The sequence below is a fragment of the Limanda limanda genome, chromosome 8 (assembly GCF_963576545.1).
Source record: "Limanda limanda chromosome 8, fLimLim1.1, whole genome shotgun sequence".
Classification (NCBI taxonomy): Eukaryota; Metazoa; Chordata; class Actinopteri; order Pleuronectiformes; family Pleuronectidae; genus Limanda; species Limanda limanda.
The window spans coordinates 23,205,190-23,229,246 of NC_083643.1; the positions used below are offsets into that span (position 1 = coordinate 23,205,190).

General features: G+C 42.0%; 1 protein-coding gene across 1 annotated transcript; it reads right to left on the reverse strand.

The window, feature by feature from the left end:
• Positions 1-13,093: 13,093 nt before the first annotated feature.
• On the reverse strand, positions 13,094-13,807 carry LOC133008619 (uncharacterized). Its single transcript, XM_061075856.1, has one exon. The coding sequence runs from the start codon at positions 13,805-13,807 to the stop codon at positions 13,094-13,096; it is 714 nt and encodes a 237-aa protein (XP_060931839.1).
• Between the last annotated feature and the right edge of the window lie 10,250 nt (positions 13,808-24,057).

Here is a 24,057-nt window from a genome sequence, read left to right on the forward strand (position 1 = left end):
GTTTGCTGGGAGCAAGCAGAGGTTACCAAACCAAGACATCATACAAGACTAAATCGTCTGTTGTCGGTGTAGAGTCAGATTTATAATTTATGAGAAGACACTGCTTTGGTAATGAATGGTCTTGTCCTGTAAATATCCAATGGAAACCTCTGTTGGGTTTGCTGTAAAATATAGATGACTGTTCTAAATGGGCAATGCAATTTCATGTTATATGCATCAGAAAGTGAATAAGAAGAAAAAATAAAGGAAAGTTCTTTTGACCTTCACAGCAATTTATTAAACATCATGGCAGCAACAGAGATTAATTAACATGATCCTGCCGTCATCACTCCATCTTTTACGTGTCCCCTGGACGAGATCAATGAGATGGGGTATTTTTACTTTTTGTCTTGGAAGCTGTGAGTCAGCGGCACAGACACTCAGGCGTATATTGGAGTTCGTACTGTCACCTTTTATTTACTCCAATGGAAAGTTGGTGCATTTCTGTGAAACACGAACATCTTGACAGTTTTAATATGTCACAGCTCACCATTATGTAGCTTTTAGGTGATGCACAGACATGCACATACCTGAAAAGCCAACAACACATCCTTAACCATGAATCGCCCTCGTCAAACAGTACACACTTTCTTTCTCATCCGCCACAGGCACAGAAGGGAGATAACAGTTACACAGAAGATTGACGGATAGTGTTCAATGGCGAGTCGTTACAGATTACCTAAGCTCCAAAGCACAGATGGTGAACAGCAACCATTTGCCTGTACTGTCACATTTTAGATGTTTCCACATGATTGATAATCCAGTGCATGTAGCCCATGTAGACTGAAGTGTGCCATGATAGTTGGGTCATTGAGCTGCTGTGTACTCATCATTGTAGCTTGTAAGCAGCACAATTTAATGAGGCCTCAACATGTTTAATAGCAGTATCTTCTGTAAATGAGCTCCAGGAGACTTCTGACAATGACCTGTGTCCAATGAGATATATGCTTTCATTGATGTATTGGTATACTATTGGTACTTAATCAAGAAAGACATAACCAAATACAATGTTGTCTAAATCCCCCCCCCCCCACAAAAAAGTCTAAAATTGAATGATTAATGTAATGATTAAAAAGTCCTAAACACGTTATAAAAAGTGTAATAAGTCTTGAATATGTATAATCATCTAGTTTTGGGCCATAGTTTATAATATTTGCATGTGTTTCAGCACATCTTTCTCACTGATACAGATATAAGCAAGCTGTACTAAAACTAAAAAAAAGGTTTTTCTTAAGTTTAAGGAGGTTTAATGTCGAGGTTGCAGAGGTAAGGCTGTAGGGGTCCTCTCATCAGGGTGTAGCCGTTTTTTATTTATCTTATCAGTACAGTACATCTTACAAGCACCCTGTGGTTGTGTAAAACATACTGCGGTGGATGGGAGCAGATGGAAATTCACTCAACTACATCTTCAAGCGCTTGTTGAACTGAGGTTGTGATAAAGGACTCTTGCAGGTTTTTTAGGGTTTTGATAACACAGTGCTACAAGAGCAATCGGTGTCGATTTGAGTAAAACGCTCACTTCTCACTGGTCTCCACTGTTACCTGTATGTGTGTGTTTGTGAGAGGCTGCAGCCCGTCCATAAAGGATAAACATGATACAGAACATCAGGCTGGTTTTTTTACGGTTCATTTGGCTCAGGTGCTGTGTCTAAGGCCTATAATAATCACATCTCAGGCGGTCTTTTAGGATGTGTTTCTTGTACTTGTTCATGTCGGAAGTTTTGTACGGAGGGATTTGCTAACCCTGCTTTAAAACTGCCTGTTCAGGACAGTTAAGGTGAGTCTAATGCATGTTGGAGTCTGAGACATTTAAGATTGCATCCGTGTCCAAATCTTTAGACATAATTTCTAGTTTTTCTGTCTGCTTGAGAGCGAAACACGTGCAAAGTCATGAGGGTGAAAGTCCTGCAGAGACAGACAGACAGGGAGACATGTGATACAAATGCTGTGGGCTTGTTGCCATGATTCACTTTGATTCAGTATTTTGAAGTGACAGATGCCTGTGTCTATCACATACAGACGGACCAGTGTGCATGCTGGCCGGACACAGAGAGACAGGTTGCAGTGTCAAACGGGTCTCGGAGAAAGACAGCCAGACATGACCTCGGTGGTTCTGTGACTGCACTGTTAAAACACTCTGACAAGATCCTTTACAAGAGAGGCTATGCTAAATGTCATCATTGTTTGTGTAGTAATTCACAATGTCAAACGGATTTTAAAGTGATATTTCTCTGTGTTGGCTGCGCAGATAAAATTAAGGGTGCCTCGAAGTTTCCTTTCCTCTTTTATTACCCCTGACATTCAGAAATTGGTAAGTGTCAGAGAGGGAAATTACTTATTGAAGATATAAGATTCAGGGCACTGAATTAAATAATATTGACTCAGTGTACTTTTTGTATTGACTGTGAATCCTCAGTTCTTTGAAAGAGCATTCCTAATATGAAGTGATTTTTTTTTCTTAATATGACAAAATATTTTCCACCTTGTACCCTAGACATAATATTTACTCAGAGTATATTAGTTGGATAGAGATGCTTGTCAATGGTAGTACGAAGCAAATACAGCAACTTTGACCATGAGGACAGGAGTTTGCATTCTGAGATTTTGTTTATCTTGTTTGTTTTAAGCAACCAAATAATTTTGGTTAAAATTAACTGTAACCATAACCATGTTGTCTTTCGTTTAAGCTTTGTGACTTTTTCAATATTTAACAACCTAAATCTTATGAATTCTAACCAGGTCAGCCCTGTGGTGTGGTTTTTTGAATATAAGCACAAACAGGTTCATAATGCTTCAGTAAATATTTTCTTGAAAATAGTATGTTGCAGGCAAAACACTTTGAATCCTTAATCCTCATTCTTTCCTTATCAACATTTATTTACTTGACGAATACATCAGTCAACAATGCTCACTAAATATGCGGATATAAAATGTAATTTAAAAAATGAATCTAAATACATATTTGCTGTTGCACATAGTTCCATAGCAGTATATTTTTAGTTAAAGTTATTTGTAGAAGTTTTCCTTCTTAGGACTAAATTAATGCCTTGCCTAAAACTCTAATATGAAAAGATAAACTATAAAAAATAAAAACATCATACTAAAACGACACATTACTGTATTGACTTTGCAGTGAACCTGGTTGTTTTTCCTGTTCTCTGAATTCCCAGCTCTCTAAGACTGATAGTCTTCCCCGGGAAGGGAACACAGTTGGAGAGCCCTGAGAAAATACATTAAAACCAGTGTATGGCACTAAACACAATGATGGATGGGCTGTGAGACAGCAGCCTGTAAATGAGCAGATAGGCCCTGGTAAATGGAAAGAGAGAGAGCAGGGGACCAAAGTGAATAAAGATGGCAACATTGAATATGTGGGTCATCCAGCCGTGCAGTGAGCTGTCCCCCAGGCATGCACCCTGATAGAAGACTTTCAACAACTTAAAAGATGGATGTCGTAATGAAGACTGCAGACTTGGCTCAGACGGAATATTGAGGGATCTATTTCAGATAGTTCAGACGGAATTAAGATGGAAGCAGGGAGGTCCTGGCCAGACTTATCATCTCTTGAAAGAGTGCTGATCCCTGATTATTGGCCAGGTCTCCTCACCAGCACAAACAGCCTTTGATTCGGAGAAAAGCACATTTTTTCACACAGAAAGTGCAAACACAAAAGTTTAAGTAGCTGACCAAACACTATGTCATAGCACTGATAAATGTGATGAAACCTGATAACATTCAATTTGGAACAGGTTTTTTTTTTCTTAGTTCTTCAATTTTTTTGTGAAGAGTGTTATGCAAGGAATTTATCAAAGCAACATCTTCATTGAGCTACATTGTGAATAATGTGGTGTGATCGTCTGGCCATGATTACTCAAAATTTATTCAAATATTTTTTTCAGGATTTTTCAATCAATCAACTACAAAGTGTTGTGTAGTCCTGTACAAAATTGCAAAGCATTCGTTCTTATATTTCCATCATAGTATACAAAATACCTTAATCGGAGGGTGTCCATTTTATGAAATATCATGTGGCGCGAACATCAAGAAATGACCAATTGGAGACTTTGATGTTTATACCATTTTGTTAAGGACCCATGGAAGCAGGAACAGGTTTGTAACTCCCTCTCAAATTTGGAAAAAAATAACCCTTTCACAGCTTGTATGTAGTTGCCACATTTGGATATCATGTGGTATGACCTCAAAAAAACTCAGAATTTTAAGTTTCGTAGTAGCTTAACTGCAGACACTGTTTTATAATTACATATATATAGATATTATAAAATAATACATTATAGATCTAAATCATATTATTCATTTTACAGGTTTGGACAAGGCAGAATAATAAACCTTTATTTGGTCTCTAAAACCTCCACCCTGTCTCCAAATCAAAAAGACAAAACAAAATTCAGGGACATATTTTCAATTAGATTTGTTTTGGCTGATAGCAACTGTGTGATGAAGACAACCAATTTCAAGTTTGAGAGATTTATTGATTTATGACAAAACCAAGGGTTCGGGTTTATTTCCTGTGATGGCTTGCAAAGTTTGCATACATATAGGATGCACTATACACCGGACTATCCACATTTTCTTTCGGCTTAAATAAATGAGTCTTCAAAAATAAAGCTATTTAATAAGTGGTTGGTCGATTCCCTACAGATCATATATATGTAAGATTTAATGACTTGATGCCACTGTGATATGATGAGACAAGGCCAGGGATTAAATTGTGCTGGTGTGGCGTGCACTCATGGGTGTGTCCTCTCACCCAGTGGGTCGATGGGAAATGTAAAGTCTGTAGCTATATATACTTCCCGTATGGGGAACATGTGCCTGTTCTTCCTGACTACTGATTAAACAACAGTAAGCAGTACCTGCGTCTCTGCCTTTCCTTGTCCTGCCACATTGGTGACCCCGTTTTTTTGAACATGTTCGAGGTGAAGGAGGATAGTGTCCCTTCCTCATCGGGGGAAGACGTTTTTTCTTCCCCGGCTCCCGTGGACCGTGTCTCCACGACGACCATGGCGCAGCAGCTTCCAGGATCGAACAGCTCCGCGGAGCACGTTAAGCTCCCGGAGTTTTGGCAGAACGACCCCGCGCCGTGGTTTCAGCACATCGAGGCTCTCTTCCATCTGCGAGGAGTAACGGCAGACGACTCCAGGTATTTTTTGGTGGTCGCGGCTTTGGACCAGCAATCCACCCGGCGCGTGATGCAGCTCCTGCGAGCCCCGCCGCTGCGGGGAAAGTACACCGCCATCAAGCAGCTTCTCCTCCGGCGCTACAGCTTGTCAGCCGCGGAGAGAGCGGACAAGCTACTGTCGCTTCCCGGTTTGGGTGATGGTTCGGCAGTGGACCTGATGGACGAGATGCTGTCGTTGCTGGGCTCCGAGGATGAGGGTTTCCTGTTCCCGCACATCTTTCTGCGCCAGCTCCCGCTGCAGGTGCGCGCAGCCCTCGCCAACTCTTCCTGTTTGGCGGCCGGCGACTTCCGTGGATTAGCTGAGGAGGCGGACCGGATCCTGCTGACTTCGAGGAACGTCTCCGTGCAGAGTGTGGCCGTGGAGTCCTCGCAGTCGACGTTGGAGAACGAGGTTCCGGCAGTGACGGCTGCAGTCTCCACCCGCACACAGCGCGGCCAGCTGTGTTTCTTCCATCAGCGCTTCGGCAGCAAGGCGCGCCGCTGCGTTCCTCCGTGCGCGTTCCAGGCACCGGGAAACGGAAGAGCCGGCGCTCGGTAGCAGCCGTGGGCGCTGGTGATCAAGAGGAGCTGCTGTTCGTTCATGACTCCATATCAGGTAATCAGTTCTTGGTGGACTCCGGCTCGCAGAAGAGCCTTCTCCCTCCTGCAGCTACGGACCTCTCGGCCCGTGGCAGTGGTCCGCGTCTGACAGCGGCTAACGGCTCGGCTATAGAGACGTTTGGTACCAAGTCTGTGACTGTGTGTTTCAATGGACGCAAATTTCTGTGTGATTTTGTTGTAGCCTCCATTACGGTTCCTATTATCGGAGCAGATTTTCTGTGCACTAATGGGTTGTTAGTGGATGTAACTAATCGCAGGCTCATTGATGCTGTGTCTTTTGCGTCTTTTCCGTGTCAGTCAGGGGGACCCGGGCCGTTAACACACGCTAATTTTGCGGCGTCAAAGGATGTCTTCCAGCGCTTACTGGCGGAATTTCCTTCGCTGACAACGCCCGCATTTTCTGCCGCGGTTACTAAACACGGCGTGGAACATTTCATTCCCACTGCGGGTACGCCCGTTTTCGCACGTTCGCGTCGCCTCGACACCGTGAAGTTAGCCACCGCGAAGGAGGAGTTTGCTACCATGGAGCGTTTGGGGATCGTTAGGCGGTCCAACAGCCCGTGGGCTTCACCGCTCCACATGGTGCCCAAGGCAGATGGTTCTTGGCGGCCGTGCGGCGACTTCCGCCGTTTAAATAACATTACGGCCCATGACCGTTACCCAATTCCGCATGTTCAGGATTTTTCGATTCGTCTGGCGGGCATGACAATTTTTTCTAAAATCGATTTGGTGCGAGGTTATCATCAGGTGCCTGTGCGGGCAGAGGACGTGCCCAAGACTGCTGTCATTACGCCGTTTGGGCTTTTCGAGTTCCTGCGGATGCCGTTCGGCCTTAAAGGCGCAGCGCAGACGTTTCAGCGATTGATGGACTCGGTGCTACGTGACCTCGCGTTTGTTTTCGTCTATTTGGACGACATCTTGGTGGCCAGCTCGTCGGCTGATGAACATTTGTCGCACCTTAGGCAGGTTTTCCAGCGCCTTGATGGGCATGGTCTCATTGTCAACACAGCCAAGTGCCAGTTTGGGCTGTCTGTCATAGACTTTTTGGGCCATCGCATTTCGTCGCAGGGTGCGGTTCCTTTGAATGTTTGATGTTATCGTAGGTGCGTGCAGTTGCGGATTTTCCCCGTCCGGTCTCGGTCAGGTCGCTACAGGAGTTTTTGGGCATGGTAAACTTTTACAATCGTTTCTTGCCGCGTGCGGCCCAACTCCTGCAACCATTGTATGGTGCTTTGAAGCTTAAGAAAGCCAAGGACCAGGTTGATTGGACCCCTGTGAGGATCCAGGCTTTTGAGGGGGCTAAGGCTGCCCTGGCTAACGCGGCGCTTCTGGCGCACCCCGCGTCTCGGGCGCCCATCGCCCTCACGACCGATGCTTCAGATGTGGCTGTTGGTGCAGTTGTTGAACAGCGGGTTGCGGGTGCGTGGCAGCCCCTTGCATTTTTTAGCCGCGGTTTGCGAGACAGTGAGCGAAAATACAGTGTGTTTGACCGGGAACTTTTAGCGTTGTACCTGGCTACGCGTCATTTCCGTTTCCTGCTGGAAGGCCGCCCTTTCACAGCCTTTGTTGACCACAAACCATTGACGTTTGCTATGGCAAAGGTGACAGAGCCATGGTCTGCTCGCCAGCAGCGCCATCTAGCGGCGATCTCCGAATTCACAACGGACATCCAACATGTGGCGGGTAAAGCGAACCCGGTTGCAGACTGCCTGTCGCGGGTGTTGGTGTGCCCTGTGCATCTTGGGGTTGATTTTTCCGCTCTGGCTGCCGATCAACCTGGGGACCCGGGTATCGTTGCACTGAGAGCTGCGAGTACCGGTCTGAAGCTGGAGGAGGCAGTGGTGCAAAATGGTGGGCCTGCCCTCCTTTGCGACGTCTCCACGGGCCGCCCCCGCCCGGTGGTGCCGGTTGCTTGGCGCCGTCGGGTCTTTGATATGGTGCACTCTCTTTCTCATCCGGGTGTCCGGGCGTCGGTGAAGTTGGTGTCTTCGAAGTTTGTGTGGCCTGGCCTTCGCAAAGAGGTCAAGGAGTGGGCGGCCACATGTGTGGCGTGTCAGCAAGCTAAAGTTCACCAGCACACTAGGGCGCCCCTCGAGCCATTTTTGATTCCAGCCAGGCGTTTTGATCATGTGCATATCGACCTTGTGGGGCCTCTTCCCCCTTCCCAGGGTTTTACACATCTCCTTACCATGGTAGATCGGACCACTAGGTGGCCAGAGGCGGTTCCTCTGTCTTCCACGACATCTGCGGACGTGGCACGCGCTTTTCTTTCAGCTTGGGTCTCTCGTTTTGGTGCACCGTCTGATATCACCTCTGACAGAGGCCCGCAGTTCATTTCGGAGCTCTGGTCGGCGCTAGCAAAGTCTTTGGGCACACAGGTTCACCGTACCACTGCCTACCACCCCCAGGCTAACGGTTTGTGTGAACGTTTTCACCGGTCGCTTAAGGCGTCATTGCGGGCTGCGCTCTCAGATGCAAACTGGTTGGATCGGTTGCCGTGGGTGATGCTCGGGTTGCGCTCGGCTCCTAAGGCTGACCTGGATGCCTCGCCTGCAGAGTTGGTGCTCGGTCAGCCGCTCCGCATCCCAGGGGAGTTTCTGCCTCACAGCTCGGCCCCCTTTCCGCGTCCTGCGTCACAGTCCGCTTGTGCACCGGTGCCCGTGCATCATTTTTCTCCTCGGTCTTTCGTGCCAACGGATCTCGCGACCGCTCGGTTTGTTTTCGTGCGTCACGATGCTCACCGGTTTCCCCTCCAGCCCCCGTATGACGGCCCGTTTAGGGTGTTAGAGGCGGGTTCTAAAAGTTTCATTCTGGACATGGGCGGGCGCAGGGAGCGTGTTTCGTTAGACAGACTTAAGCCAGCTCATCTGTTGGCCGGCGAAGAGGTGCTACCGGCCCGGGTTCCCCGTCGTGGTCGCCCCCCTTCTAAGACCCCTGTGTTGTTTTCTCCAGTTGTGCCTCCTGATCCTGTGTCTGTTGTAAATGATGTCCCTTCTGCTTGTTCCACCCCTGCGTTTGCGGACGGGGATCGGCGTAGCCGTTATGGTCGCCTCGTTAAACCCCCTGAGAGGTACTGACTTTTGTCCCATTTTGTATTTTTCCCTCTGGGTGTTCGGGGGGGGGCTGTGTGGCGTGCACTCATGGGTGTGTCCTCTCACCCAGTGGGTCGATGGGAAATGTAAAGTCTGTAGCTATATATACTTCCCGTATGGGGAACATGTGCCTGTTCTTCCTGACTACTGATTAAACAACAGTAAGCAGTACCTGCGTCTCTGCCTTTCCTTGTCCTGCCACACTGGATCCTTTTCCTCTAGATGAGAGATCACTGACCCTGGTCAAGGGCTTAAATGGTAGCTTGACTCCAGGATTTATCATGGCATTAAAATTGCTGATAATCACAGCATGTACATTTGGAGTGCTGCTTGTTGTTTGTATAGAAAGACAGAGGGAAAATTAGTTTGACCTCTTGGCCTGATCACTTCAAGTGGTTCTGATTCCATGTTCCACCCACTTTAGCAATCCACAGACAGAAGTCAAGGACAGTGAAGTGCTGGGACAGTTATGCTTCCTATTGAGGGAAAATTGTTTATGTTCTGCGTAGTATATGTAGATAAACAATGCTTTGTGATGACAGTCTTGTTTAGATTTTTGATTGGCTGTAACAACTAGCACCAAGACATGGTCCATTCTGCTCTGTACACCAGAGTTGAGCTGGTCAAGGAGAACACTGACACAATACTGGTGGGCAGCTGCATTGAGTGTCCGGTGAACCATCAAAAAATCAATCGTTTTTACCAACCCTGTCTGTCTCCATTCTGGCCGACTCTATTTGGCAATCGTTGAACACGCACATGACAGCGCGCCGCATGTGTGTTCCAGGACTGTACTCACTAGCCAGTCACTGTACCTATGTAGCCAGCCCTGTCAGACTAATCCCAAACGTAAATGTCAGGCCAAGACCGCTGGTCTACAAAAACTTCCAAATGTAAAGTACATGGTAAAATAAATGGAATAGATTCATCTATAATTTGAATTCCTATAGCGATACAATCTTTCCATATTAGTTGTGGTGGCAAGTAAATTTTTCTAACAAACAAAGCCACCACATCAGATCAGAGGAAGTTTCTGCACTTTTTATAAGGGATATCTGTCATAATATTGTAATTCTGCATGCAAAAAATATTTTATTACGCTTTACAACTTTGTGTTCATTACGGTGAGAGAGTGTTTAAAAAAAGAAATAGCAGCATCTGTTGTGCATCGACATCTCCAGAGATGTGGCAGATTGTGAAAGGTACAGCTTGTCACACAGCTGAACAAAAAGCCAAATTCAGAATTCAGGGCTTGTTCAAAGAAACTGATAAGGTTTTTGGCTCCATGACAAAATCCTAATGGAAAGTCATGCCTGTCAACTTGCAGATGGTGAATGTGTTACACCTGTTCCTTTTCCAAATTTACTACTACTGCATCTAAAATTGGAGCCAATGCACTCTATTTCTGAGATAGACAATGTTTCAATTGTTACAATCAATTTCTTCTCTTTGACTCCTGCACATAGAACAAAGATGGTCAGATAACAAAATAAGAGGAAGAGGTCTCTTTTTGTACGTGAGACCAGTTAACTGTATTAAATTTCCATTATGTGGAAGGGAAAATTCTTACCCCATCAATAAGCTGATTAGATGCAAAAGAACATTAAATTGCATGTAAAGTTCCCATTTGTGTTAATCACCAGACAATCACAGAACATTAACTAGGCTTCTAATTACAGAACTGTTGAAGGACTTTCTAAATGACCTCTCTAGGGGCTGAGCTAACCTGCGGCCAGCCGTCCACATTGTGATCTCAATACATGACATGGGTGTCCCAAGGTAGTGCAACTGCTAAAACCATTAATCAAGGTTTTTATGTTCCTTTAGGAAACTTGAGGGTTTTTCTTAATTATGACTCCATATCAGCACAAAAGATTTTACGCTCGAGAGGATGAGAATGGGATTCATAGTTTTAGTACATTATGTTGATATTTTTGAATGTTGTTATGGACATGTTTCCAGTTTTAGGATTACAGGAGCACACATTTACATTTAAATGATAATGAAATGAATTGTTCTGTAAAAAGAGGAGTGAAGATGTGAGCAGTGTCAACTTTACCCATATGTTCATACATTCTTCTGGCATGGCTGTTTTTGTCTAACTCCAGATTCCCTTAACCAGCATTTTCATCCTTTTTAATTACTTAAAAAAGTAATTTACGGAGAAACGTTATAGCTGAAAACCCAATAAACATAAATATTTAAGAACTTTTCGTCAACCAGAAGATCATGGATCAAGGAAGTTCTTTTACATTTAGGAATACATTTAAAGGTCATTGCCTGAAAACCAGCAAATCCTAGCCTCCATTGATCTTTTCAAGCAAAGGCTCTATTTTCTTCACTGAAATTTAATTAAAGCCTTTTGGGGTCACTGGACACTAAGTGGTTCCCATAGTTCACGTGGTCAGCCAGAACTGAAATATCATGCGACCATGGTTATCACAAGCACCCGCACAGAGCATGGAGCAGAGGCCACTGGCCATGTGGCTTTACATCTGGACCCTGCCGAACTCTTGAACCCTTTTCAAATGAGGGTCCACATCTTACAGCTCTTCGTCTCCTGTCTTCTTTGTTTGTATGCTCCCTCCCCAGCGACCTGTTTAAATGTCATGGACAGGATTGCAAGATGAGGTCTGGGTTTAGGGCACTGTCATAAAGAAGCGACTGTTCTAACTTTGGCTGGAGAAATGAGAGTTGATGGGGAGCAAACTGAAAAGACTGCAGCTAGGGAATGTCAACTAAAACCAGATGAAGAGCCGGAATGGCAGAAAGATGTAAAAAAAAAAGTGTGACATCGGACTAAGCCTGTGAACGAAGACAAGGAGATAAATAGGCCTTCATGTTATACTGCATTATCTTTGGAAACAAGGATGTATCAAATCTTAATGAGTTAAACACTTCAATTGCACCACAACCACTACCTTTTAAATGTGAATGTGACTTTTATACTTTTTCTTTTTTAATTCAGCTTTACCCTTTGCAGAAAATCAGAGGAGGGAGCAGTAATAAGAGAACAGAGTTTTAAATGGTGAATAGCAAGCCAGTCTGATCTCAAAATGTGTAAAATACGTTGGTCCATAGAGAGAAATGTAGGCATCAGAATATCTTGACAGACGTTGGCATTTTGTCCACATTTTGTAACTTTGATTTTGTTTTATCAGACTCTGCAAAGGATTACAGAAGCAACAAAGGACCTTGAGAACATAACCACTGAGTTGTCTCTACAGGAAGACACAGTTCAGTAATGGGTGTTAGATGTTCAGCAGTGGATGACAGGTACTGTGGAAACAAATTCTCATTCTTGCACAATGTCCGTTGATTCTGTTTATACAAGGTCTACACAAAAGGTTTGATTGTAAACTGATATTGGCATTACATTTATTTTATTCTCCTCTTCCAACCAACCAGTCAAAAGACCATTGAAGGACTATTTGAGCATTAAGAAGCAAATATTTCAGCTGTATCATCAGACTGGTGAGAAAACAAGATCCCACCATTAATACGTATGTCTTTCTGTAACATGCTGTGACAAAATATTTTAATTACCATTTATAGAAAGTCAAAATAGGTAACCCATTTATAAAAAAATAAACTAGAATTACCACACTGTGGTTGTAGATAATCGCCAAACAGTGCAGTTTCTGTGTACACATTTCTTCATATAAAAGGTCACTGTAACCTGAGGTCATTGTGACCTGTCAGTGAACATTTCTACCAGATTTGAAGACATTCCTTCAAGCTGATCTTACGATATCATGTTCAGCAAAAACATGAACATACTTTGTGAGGCCACTGTGACCTTGACCTTTAGCTACTAAAATCAAATTAGTTCATCCTTGGGTACAAATTAATATTTGTACCAAATTTTAGAAAATTCTGTAAAGTCATTCTTGAGAAATTGCATTAACAGGATGGGACGGGCAGACAACCCGAATACATAATGCCTGCGGACACTGGCTATTGCCGGCATAGAGTCATAACAATATTTGTATTAGACTGGATATTTTTGGTGTTACATTGGTCATCTTGTATGGGTACACTAAATAAACGTTTATTTCACATTGTGAAACTTGAAGTGGGAGATGGAATTTAATCAGTAATAACTTAAGAAAGAGAGTTGTTGTTGTCATAATGTTACAAGGGCAAAATGCTGTGTAGGTGTTTAAAAGTGGCAAAGATAGTGAACAATGGCATAGATGCAAAATAATGCTGAACAAACAACAATCATGCCTGAAATAGAAGCTAAAGCATAGATTGACATGCGTTTCTCTGGAGCGGCCCTCACAACACAAACACGTAACTCAGAGCAAATGTCCGTGGAACATTTGTACGGACCATTATCCAGAGCCGTCAGGTTCCAAACCAACAGAACATAGATAAACCAGGATTCAATCAGAATACGCAGGGTGATGCTGAACAGGTAGAAGCCCACTGTGCCTCTGTCTCTAAAGAGATCAATCACCATCTTCCCTGTGGAGTCTTTGGTCCCAACCTGAGCCTCCTCGGTTCCCTGGCCCTCCAACACCATGTCTGTCTTTACCTGGCAGCTCCTCTTCTGGGGCCGGGAGCGCAGGTGAGAGATGAACAGCTCCATGATCATGACGGAGAGGATGACCAGGACAAACATGAAGTTCCAGGCCGACACCATGGGTTTGTGGAAAAGTCTGTTGAAGCAGGCATTGGTGCAGATGCTGTCCCTGGTGCCATTGCAGGTAAAGTCCGAGCCCATTTTGGGCAGCAAGGGCAGCTCAGCCAGGAAGAGGATGACCACGCGGATGCACAGGAAGCCAAACCACAGCGAGCGGCCCGTGTAGTTGGTGGTGGCATTCACCGCTGTCCGCAGGATGGGGATGAGGCCTGTTACTAACGCTGCCATCACCACTGGTTCTTGTTTGGAATCTAAGAGTGGAAAGGTTGGAACAATGGAAATGGAGGTTGATTTAGGGCACGTAAAGTTTGTTAAGGCAAGAAGTTAAAATCTCTTCAAAACAAAGTTTTAATCTCTGAAGATTTTCCCCAAGTGCTCTTCACAATAGGTTTACGTGACTGAAATGATGAAGTTTTACTTGTGTTTATATACCTCTCACTGTGACTTTAATCTATATTTCTCTATTTGTCATATTTGTCACATTTTATATCAAAAACATCAAAGCCGTCTTTAATGTTTTTAAATAAATTGTATGATTTAAACAGTAGGTGGCGGTACCATTGAAGCTTTCCATCCAATTGGTTCACCCATGGGCCGAAGCTTCATGGTGCTTCATGTGCTCTACTGCGCCACCAAGTGGACAATAAATGTAAAACAGGAAGAATGATTATAATGGCACCATGGCTTTAGTCTGTGAAGCTTTGAATTGAATAAATGAATGAATAATGTTTGTGATGCCAATACATAAATTATGAACTTATTAATATGGTGTCTGTCTTTATGATACAATGGCGGGGTCAAAAGGGAAAGTGGAAACAAATTGGACAGAGGGTTGAGATGTGAATGTGCTTAGACTACTAGGGACAACATGTAACACGTAAAATATGGTAATTCACCTGGACGATGGATGCCAACCGCCAACAAACCAAATGAAGGAGAATAAGATCCTGATTTGTTACACAAATCAAAAAGCCAATTCATTTGCCTGAAAACCTCACCTTATTGATGAGGCATCTGTTTTGGTAATGGTTTAATGTCTATAGTTGAAGTTCACAAATTTATGGTTTGTGATGTTTCTGTGTGACTTTTTGAATGGACAGATTGTTTGTACCTTGAAAGGTTGCACACATTGGTACACAGGGCTATTATATTCCACCTGAAACCAGGGTGAAAGCCTGCTGCCTGGTTCAGGCTGAAAAATAGGATGAAGGCACTATATGAGGTGCTCATCCTTGGTATGTCCAATTTAAGATAATTTGAAATCTCAACATATAGCTCAGTCTACTGCATAAACTCAGAAACACCCAACTTAAAGCATATTTTAAATAAATATATGGATGTTTTTAATAATATATATTGGAAATTATGAATTTGCTACAAAACATCTCTGATAGTTATTTGTTTTTGTTCCATTGAGGGTGGAGTTCCAGCAACCCTCCACTCACCAACCCTCCATCATCCCTCCAAACCAACCCCCGCCAACTGACCACCACTCCTCTCAACAAACCCCTCCATTATCCAGGGAAATCAGCCGCCCACCATCTAACCAACCACTACTCTTATCAACCAACCCTCCATCATCCCTGCAAACCAGCCACCCACCATCCAACTGACCACTACTACTCTCAACAAACCCTCCACCAGTCCTGACATGCAGCCTCCCAGTAGTATGTTGAATCAGGGTTTGTTGTGGTGACATTTAGATAGCGAACACATCCAGATACAGAGATGTGAATAATTCTTGTATTATTACTAGGGTGTTAAACAAGTAATACGTAGGTCAATCTTGGAAATCTTCCTAAAGGTTAAAAGGAAATGACCAAATTCTAAAAGATGTTGGTGAACTTTATTTATAAAATTGTCATGACATTTCAATCCATTTACAATATCTGAAAATACGAGGAATGTCTGCCGTTGTTATTTGTTTTTCGAAGATGTTTTGCCCTGTGGACAAACGGAGCTATTACACATTTTGAGATGAGACAGGGTTGAGAATATTGTGAGCAGCAGAACAAAAGCAGAGCCTCCAGGCAAAGTCTTGACAATAAGACCCGTGTTTACAAATAACGATTGAAAATGTGTTGTTGTACAAAATATAGAGATGTCAAAGTAAACCAGCAGTATTTTATCTGCTTACACATCAATGGTATTTGGGGACCTTGTTTCACTGTTTGTGGGGCCTCTCTCCTCCCCTGCATTGTATTTCATGCATTTAAATGAGACCTTAAATAACACAACTCATGTCTCAACCTTTGTTAACAATGTTTTGATAAATCACCTAACACCAGCAACATTAACATAATCTTTTATTTCTCACTCACCGTACAGTGCATGAAAACTAATCTTAAATAGATTATTCCACATTTACATACAGTAGGTATGGAAATAAAACAACAGCTTAGAGACATTCCTTCGGTAAAACTCATTAATACACCTAGCCAGTTTTTTCCCCAGATATTTAACAAGTGTAAGTAATTTTTAAGAGAAAAATGGCAAATAAATTATTTGACATAACAATGTAATGCCACAATATGGCTGAGCAGGTGAGCATTAAATGTTTGCGTCTTTTCAGTTGGGTTTGTCAATGAACAAAGTAAACTCAACCTCTGCTAGGATACATCTCCATTCAAAAATAACTATAAAGGTCTAACTCACATCAAAATGAATTCAAAAAAAGTATTTTTAACTTTTCTATTTATTTAATCACTTTAACATTGTATTACATTTATGTTAGCTAGTTAATTCACTGAAGTAAAACAAATTAGTTGACAGGATACAATAAATGTCCAATGTGAATTCAAAACATAAATCTTCAGTTTGCAGTTGAGTGAAAACAGCTGAATTGACACTGTCTACATCCGGCAATTTTCAGCAATTTTCTTCACATCACCACGTAACATATACATGTGTATACACTGGCTGCATTTAGGCTCATGCACCTCATCATTTACCTAAATGACACAGGATGTCTTCCTTTAGGTTTCAAGGATGACTCACACTACTGAACATATTTCCATGACATTTGTTGGAGGGTTGGGGCATGACCCCAGGACTAACCCAATACAATTTTGAGCAGATGCAGATAACCGGGCAGATCCAGGATTATGTTTTTCCCATCTTTAACATGGCAAAGAAGATTAGTCGTGATGGAGGTGTGTACTCTCCAAGTGTCCTAATTTATCGAGAATAATTTTAGTCAGCTGGATGATGAGATGTTTTGACAACCACAGATCAGATGTTTTTGAGAGTTATTTGGTTGAAAATCCAATCCATTGTCCATACCAAAGGCTTGCATTAAAGTAGAGTCATGAACCAGATCATGATAAACCCTATTAATTTTGTCAAAGGTTTGAAACAAGCATATTTCTTGTGAATGTGAACTTGATTACCGTATACATTAAAAAGGCATAGCGGAAGGATTATGGGTTTTACGTCCAGAGAGCTGTAGGGTTTGACCTTTACAGAGTCTTAGGAGGATTTTTTCCTCACACAGCAGCTGTCTGCTGGAATGCCAGACAGTTACTGTGAGGAGACAGATAGCTGCTGGTTTCCACAAGAAATGAGGAGAAAAACGGCAGGAGAGGATGGCTCCGTCCAATCTGCCTCACCCTCATGACCTCGCCAGTCCCTGCTTATGAATTTAGCCATTATCAAGGGTGAGAGGTCTGCTGAGAGAGTCTTAAATGAGGGACAGGAAGGAGAGATCCACTATTTGGAGCCGGATGGAAATAAAATGCTGGCGAAGTAGCCACATCCACATAATCATATTGGAATAATTGGATTTCCTCAAAAGAAATGTTTGGGGCTGGAAAACCACAAGCACCCTTAAGACAAAAATCTCTAAACCGTAATCCTTAATCTGTTAAAGACAAGTTTAGTCAGATAATTAGAGATCACTTTTCAGGTTCAAGAATCCTAGAAAATAGCTGACTCATTTTCTTTGCAGTCATTATTGCCACTGAGCTTGGTTTTATCAGTAATGAGCTTTAAAGCAACAGTAGTAGGACTACTGCAGAAAATTGTCCCTAATTCACTCTAGCTTTACTGAATAATGCGGTCACAAATACTGACTCTTTTTTGAGCACCCTGTTCAAGTCTCTCCTTCACTCTTCTAACAGCGTTGTATAATCTGTGCCTGTATTGAAAAAAGAAAGCTACAACAAAGAAACATAAATAAGGTGAAACAACAAGATCCTAATTCCTTGTGACCATCTTGTCATTTCACTTCCTCCCAAACTCGATTAGGAGTGTACTGTTCTTTTTAGTTTTTCCTCCAGAGCTCGATTTTATGCCCTATATATATATATATATATATATATATATATATATATATATGATGCTGATTAATTAATGTTAAAGATTTGTTTCTCCTTTTCTGAATCTATTTTTTTGGTGATTATCAAATTGATGGCTAGTGCGGTTTGATGCATGTTTTATCTAATACACACATGCAAAGACAACCACTGACACTGATTGTCTTCTTCAAATGAGAGCACTGTGGTAAACCTAGAAGGATAATCGGAGAAGTCATTCTTCTGCCAAGGCTGATAAGCATCAAATAAATCCACATCATTATCCAGATCTGCACCAGAGTTCACCTTGACATTGATATTAGAGGTTATGCCTGTTTTTTCATGAAGGTCTATGCATTATTTCTTGAGAAATTCACAAAAATTTTGAAAGACACCTCATCTTTCAATGTTAAAGAAAGTGAAAAAAATCCTTGTTCCACCCCCTTAATCTATTTCATAACTTTATGAGATCTCTCTTGGTCAATTACCGACCAATAGTCCAGACAATTTGTGTAATCTTGCTGACAAACAGACACACAAACATCATAAGTATTATTTACTTGTAGACAAGAAAACACTCTGCTCTCATGACAATTACATTTCTTTGAACGCATTCTTCTCTGGCATTGCTCCTTTGTGGGTTTGATTGTGGGTTGTCTGATTCAACAACAAAGCAATCAAAGACATGACACAAAATATTGACAGAGGAACAAGGGGAAACCAAAACAATGAATACAAGACAGGACAATTATTACAAGTCTGACCAGAGAAGAGCCTCATCCAGCGCTGCAGATCCTTATGTATGGTTTTGAGTGGCAGTGTAAAGTGGAGCATGACTAGCTCTGACAGCCTCGGGGAAACATTGATGCCTAAAAACACATTATATCAGAAGAGGGACTCGACTGGCAAATCAAAATCTTAAAAAAGTGTGTGTCGAGTTATAAAAACTTCTGACTTTGGTGCCCTCCAGTGTTAGTATGAACAAACACACTGTGAAGAATTTCAGTCATCAAAGTCCCACTGGATTGACTCATTATTGAACCAACATATATATGTAAAAGAGTGAAAGAGTGCAACCTAATACAAGAGAGATTCTGAATGATTAGCTTGTTTGGGTTTTTTTATTTTTTAAAGTCAAATAGTGACTATACAGGAAAATAGTGAGAATAAAATGAAATAAGATTATGGGATTTTCCAACATTTCTGGATGGGGTTCAGAACTCTTTTTTCCAAGTGTTAAAATAAAAGCTGTGGAATAATCCTTTGCTGTGATGCTGCAATGATTTCATTCATCGACAAAGTAACTGACTTTCTCCTTTGATCACCAGCATCATTGTTTGGGTGTGGGTGGGAAAGCTGGTGGAGTGAACGATCTTGTCATTACTACATGATCGTTGCTCAAGATGGTGGTTCTTTGATTTGACTCAACAGGTAGCAGAATCTGCTGAAGTGTGATACCAATAATGAGGACTTATCCATCAGTCTGCAGTAGTTCAGTGCTTTTCATCCCAAGACATCATCTGACTAGTTGTGACAATAGCAGAGTGATGCAGAGAATCGCCAAGAGAACAGGAGAAGTTAAATAAACAGATATACATTGACTTTCAGTCCAAAAGAAGATCAACAACAAGCAAGGAGCAGGCAAAAATTGCAGAACAGGTATAACAGGCAAACGTCACACACGGAGAGAGATCACTTTAAAAACCCAAGAGAGCAGACGCACAACACCTTACGGTTACCATGAAAATGTTTAGCACAGCGGAAATCATGTTGGGGTCATTCAGCGTTACTATTCGATACACTATATGACACACTTTATACAATCATAAGATACAAACTACAATATATTGCAACACTATAGTAATAAATCTTTCATTAGAAGTCATTAGAAAGGGATCATTTACAAGGGTCTATGGGATGTGAGTTCCTTCACTCTTGGAATAAACAGTCCCAACTTTTTTTGGTCAAAATTAATTATTTTATGGTCTTGATTCTTCTGGTTGCTGCTCAACCTGCAAAGATTTTTTTGAAACGTCAAAGAAGAATGGAATGTACCTTCTGAACCAAACCGATTTACGCTTTATAACTCCTGTGCAGTTTACTTACTACATACCAATCACGATATTGGATAGTTGGTTTCACCTCAGTGTCACAACCAACTAGCAAAGATTAATTCTATCCATTCGATGCTTGACTGATGCACCTTCAAAGAAAGTAAAAATACTCTTCTTTCAGTTCAGTTTGTGAAAAGTGCTGAAGCATGCATTAAAATTAGCTGTATTTTCACGATAGGATTATCCTAGTAAAATGCTTGTAACATTTACATGTAATTACCAGTCCTGTCGAGCTTGTGGTACTTTCTTCACTGATACATACAATGTAAATACTGAATGTATCAAAGCTCAGCTTTGAGGAGGGATGATAAACTGGACACCATTAAAAGGAGAGGAAAAGAAGGTGATGGGGATGAGAGAAGGTGCTGCCCTCTATCCTCCATAATATTAGATAAGACTGTCTGTGCTGTTCAGCACAACATGAATTATCACAGAGTTAAATGTTTTTGGTAATTACTGTGGAACCTATTCATTCGAATTAATGACACAAATCTGGTTTATATAATATTATTGTATAAACATATCACTGTTTTATAAGGCACAATTTGCTCTTACAATTCAAATTCAAAATTATGCAAACATTAACACAAACATGCATGAGGTGTTTTCTGTGTTTCCAGATGGTGTGGATCATCATCATTCATTACCACATTTACCTTATTCTCATGCATTCCTGCTTGACAGAATTAATGCTACTGCCCACACTTTTAAAGCTATTGTTATCTAATTTTCCCACAAACGCTTTTAAAACAAACGTGTGTAGATCAGGGAAATGAAATTCTCTTTTCATCTCCCACTAGCAAGCTCAGCTTTTAAACCTTTTGTATTTCTAAAACCCTGCGTATGGCCACACGCACACACACACACACACACACACACGTGTATAGCTGTGTAAATCAGTCCCACACCTACACAGGTGATGGCACGGCTCTGCTCACTTAATCCTAGTAAAGATATGGGCTGCTAATCAGCACCTGTTTCATCAGATCAGCAGTTAATATTGTCCCTGGTGGGCGGTTGCTCTGCCTGTGCTGTCGTAAATTCACAAGACGCAGGCCTTGGCTACTCCGCTGCTGCAGGTGCGTCCATAAAGATCGGTAGGGCGCTGGCATGTTGTGATCTACAGTCCAGTCCTCAGCATTCATTTTAGGAAACTTGTCTAATCTACCTTTCCGCCTGCTCCCCCTCCTCCCCTTGTTGTTGTTGTTGTTGATGAATAATTCACCTTCGAGAGAGAGAGAGGGGAAATCAAGCTCGAGGAGTAGGAAGAGAGCGAGGGCATGATTCATGGGTCATGGCAGGGCCTGTCTTTCCTGTCATATTTCATAGCCTTTGCAGGTGAACTACACACTGCACAACACGCACAAGCTCACTGGAGAATTAAAAAGGTCCATGCAGGGTTTCTGTTGCCATGGTCCAACTCATTAGTTTGCCCTAATTGCCCTGATTATTTACACAGTTCATGTAAATAATATGAATTAATTCATTCTGCATGCAAACATTGCCTTATAACTATTTAACAGTTTAAATATATATGAATATATTTTCTTCTGTGTGTTATACTCTCCAAAGAGCCCAACAAGTATCCACACTGTTGCCATGCACTGGTAAATACTGTTTTTTAGCATCGTCTTAAAACTATGTTTCATACGCACACACCAGCATACAGAGCTTCTGTACACAGCACATCTATTTTCCCTACATCCTTCACACACTGATGACACAGCAGTCAGGGGCAATTTGACCTGTTAAAGGAAACTTGTGACATGCAGACTGGAGCAGACGAGGATCGAACCGACAACCTTCTGATCAGTGGACGTGCCGGTTTTTGCTACCGAGTGGCGTGTTTCTTCATCACCACGAACACGGCCATTGTAGTTTATTTTGAGTCCAACCCGCAGGCACTGTTCTAGTCACATAAATACTACAGCACCAGAGCACCCAACATGACCTGATCTGCAAATAAAAATATGCTTTTTTTCTAGAGCAACATTCACTAAAAAAACAGGATAAGAAAGGTTTCGACTTATGTAATGCAGGATTTTGGTTTTTTGTCAGAACACTGAGGAAGAAAGGGCACAGTGATGATTCATGACATGCTGACGTGTTTTGATGCCTCTGGTGTGTATATGGAAAACCATTGGAACAGGTGTATTGATGTGTGTCATAAGCTCCTGGTGTTTACTGCATTTGGTCCTTTGAAATTTAATTACAGTTGGTACTATTGAACAACACCTGCAAAGTAAAGAGTTGAAATATCTTTTTAATCACATGCATTTAAAGACCCAGAAAAAGCCCAGGTTTTCTAACAATACAAAAATACATTTTAAAATAAACATACCACAGATCAGATTTAAAGTACATATAGGCTACAGCATATTATTGTATTATCCATTTTAAGAAAATGGTAATATGTCAAGTTGGAACTTCAGCGTTAGGTTCATCCATAGACTATTAACAAAGATTGATGACACAAGAACTCCCCAAAAGTGAAGCCAAAGCATTTGGTGGCTGACTGCGGTGCAGGTCATAAGGACTGCCTTCTCCATGTCGGGGGATGGGACATAAACCAGGAGCCGGGGCTGCACAGGTGTCGAGACAATAATGCATTGAGATCATTTAGTCAGCACACTCACCCCTTACTAATTCTACAGCAGACTTTTATGGGATGCCATTATCCAAACACGGGCGTCCCAGAGGAAGTGCTAAACTGTCACCACAATACTTAGACATGGAAGGAAACGGCTGAGTTATAGTTCTTATAGCAGACACACCGAGCTCCTGACTTCTGAAGGAAAGGAAGATGCTGCCTCTTATTATCGAATGCTGACTTATTTGTAGTGCTGCCATATGGAGTTGAAAATCTAACTGAATATATCACATAAATGAAAGACACATCTTTGTAGGAGGCTTAGTGTCTCAAGTATAAACAATGGGATTTGACAGTTAAATTTACCTATAGAGGTATCATTTTCAAAGAATTTTTCCTGAAATGTCACATAAAAGGTTTAAGTTTTATTTGCTGTAACAACCGATACCAATCAATCAGATTCTTCAAGCAGGAAAGAGCAACCCTTCTACTGAAAAACTAAAGCAAACATTAGACTCAGTTACTTTACCAATTGCAAGGAAGTCAATGAGTTGATCCATCTCTGATAAACTGTCCATGAAGATAAATCGTGCCTGTGAAATGAAGATAAACTGACCTATTGCTCATTTGAGGCAGCTGCCACTATGATCTACATGACATGATGCTTCAGGTCATGACTGCTTGTGATCAGCTGGTGAGCTTGAGTTTTACCAGCACAATCACTAATAGCTTTATAATGTCTCCATCATCACCCCTCGAATAAAGTATGACAACTTGGAAGCGTCCGTACAATTCATATGTGATGACAGCTCTGACGGCTTTGATACCAAGCTGGGGAGCAAGATAGTGGCAGACTCCAAAGCCCCATGCTATGCATTGCTTACATCACCTCCATCACTCTACCCTCTCCTCTCAAATACGACTCTGATTTGATAGAGAGCTCAGAGTCCTCAATGGCTGCCTCCTGCCTGCTTCTCATTCTGCTCAGGCTGGTGTAACGCTGTGGTTCACTTTATTACTCTGCCTTCTTACACAGGTAATCCCAGAAGTCCCTTTCAAATCCCATTTTTAAAAAAGCTGGTGTTACCCCACCCGCAATTTGTGGTATGGACTGCATCAGCATCTGTTCTAAAAAAAGGCCCACAGGAACATTAGGGAAACCTTCTTGTGTGCAGAGGGGCTTATTCTGGAAGGGATGACCACGTTCATAATAGCTAGGACAAGTATGGGGAATTTATTGTTGTATTGTGTAATCACAAACATGTTATCATGATCCAAATGGGTTCCACTTTCAAACAAACTTGGTTAAGTGTTGTGAAATCAGTTAAAGCCTTTTGTTTCAAGGAATCTTTGTTGGCCTAAAAAGGTTTTTAAAGAGGATCATTACACACAGCTCTTATCTTTTTCTTTTGTTGGAATGAATAATTTATGTGTGCATATTGGCATTTGGATGAAGAAATACCCAGTTGAGCGCAAACTTTT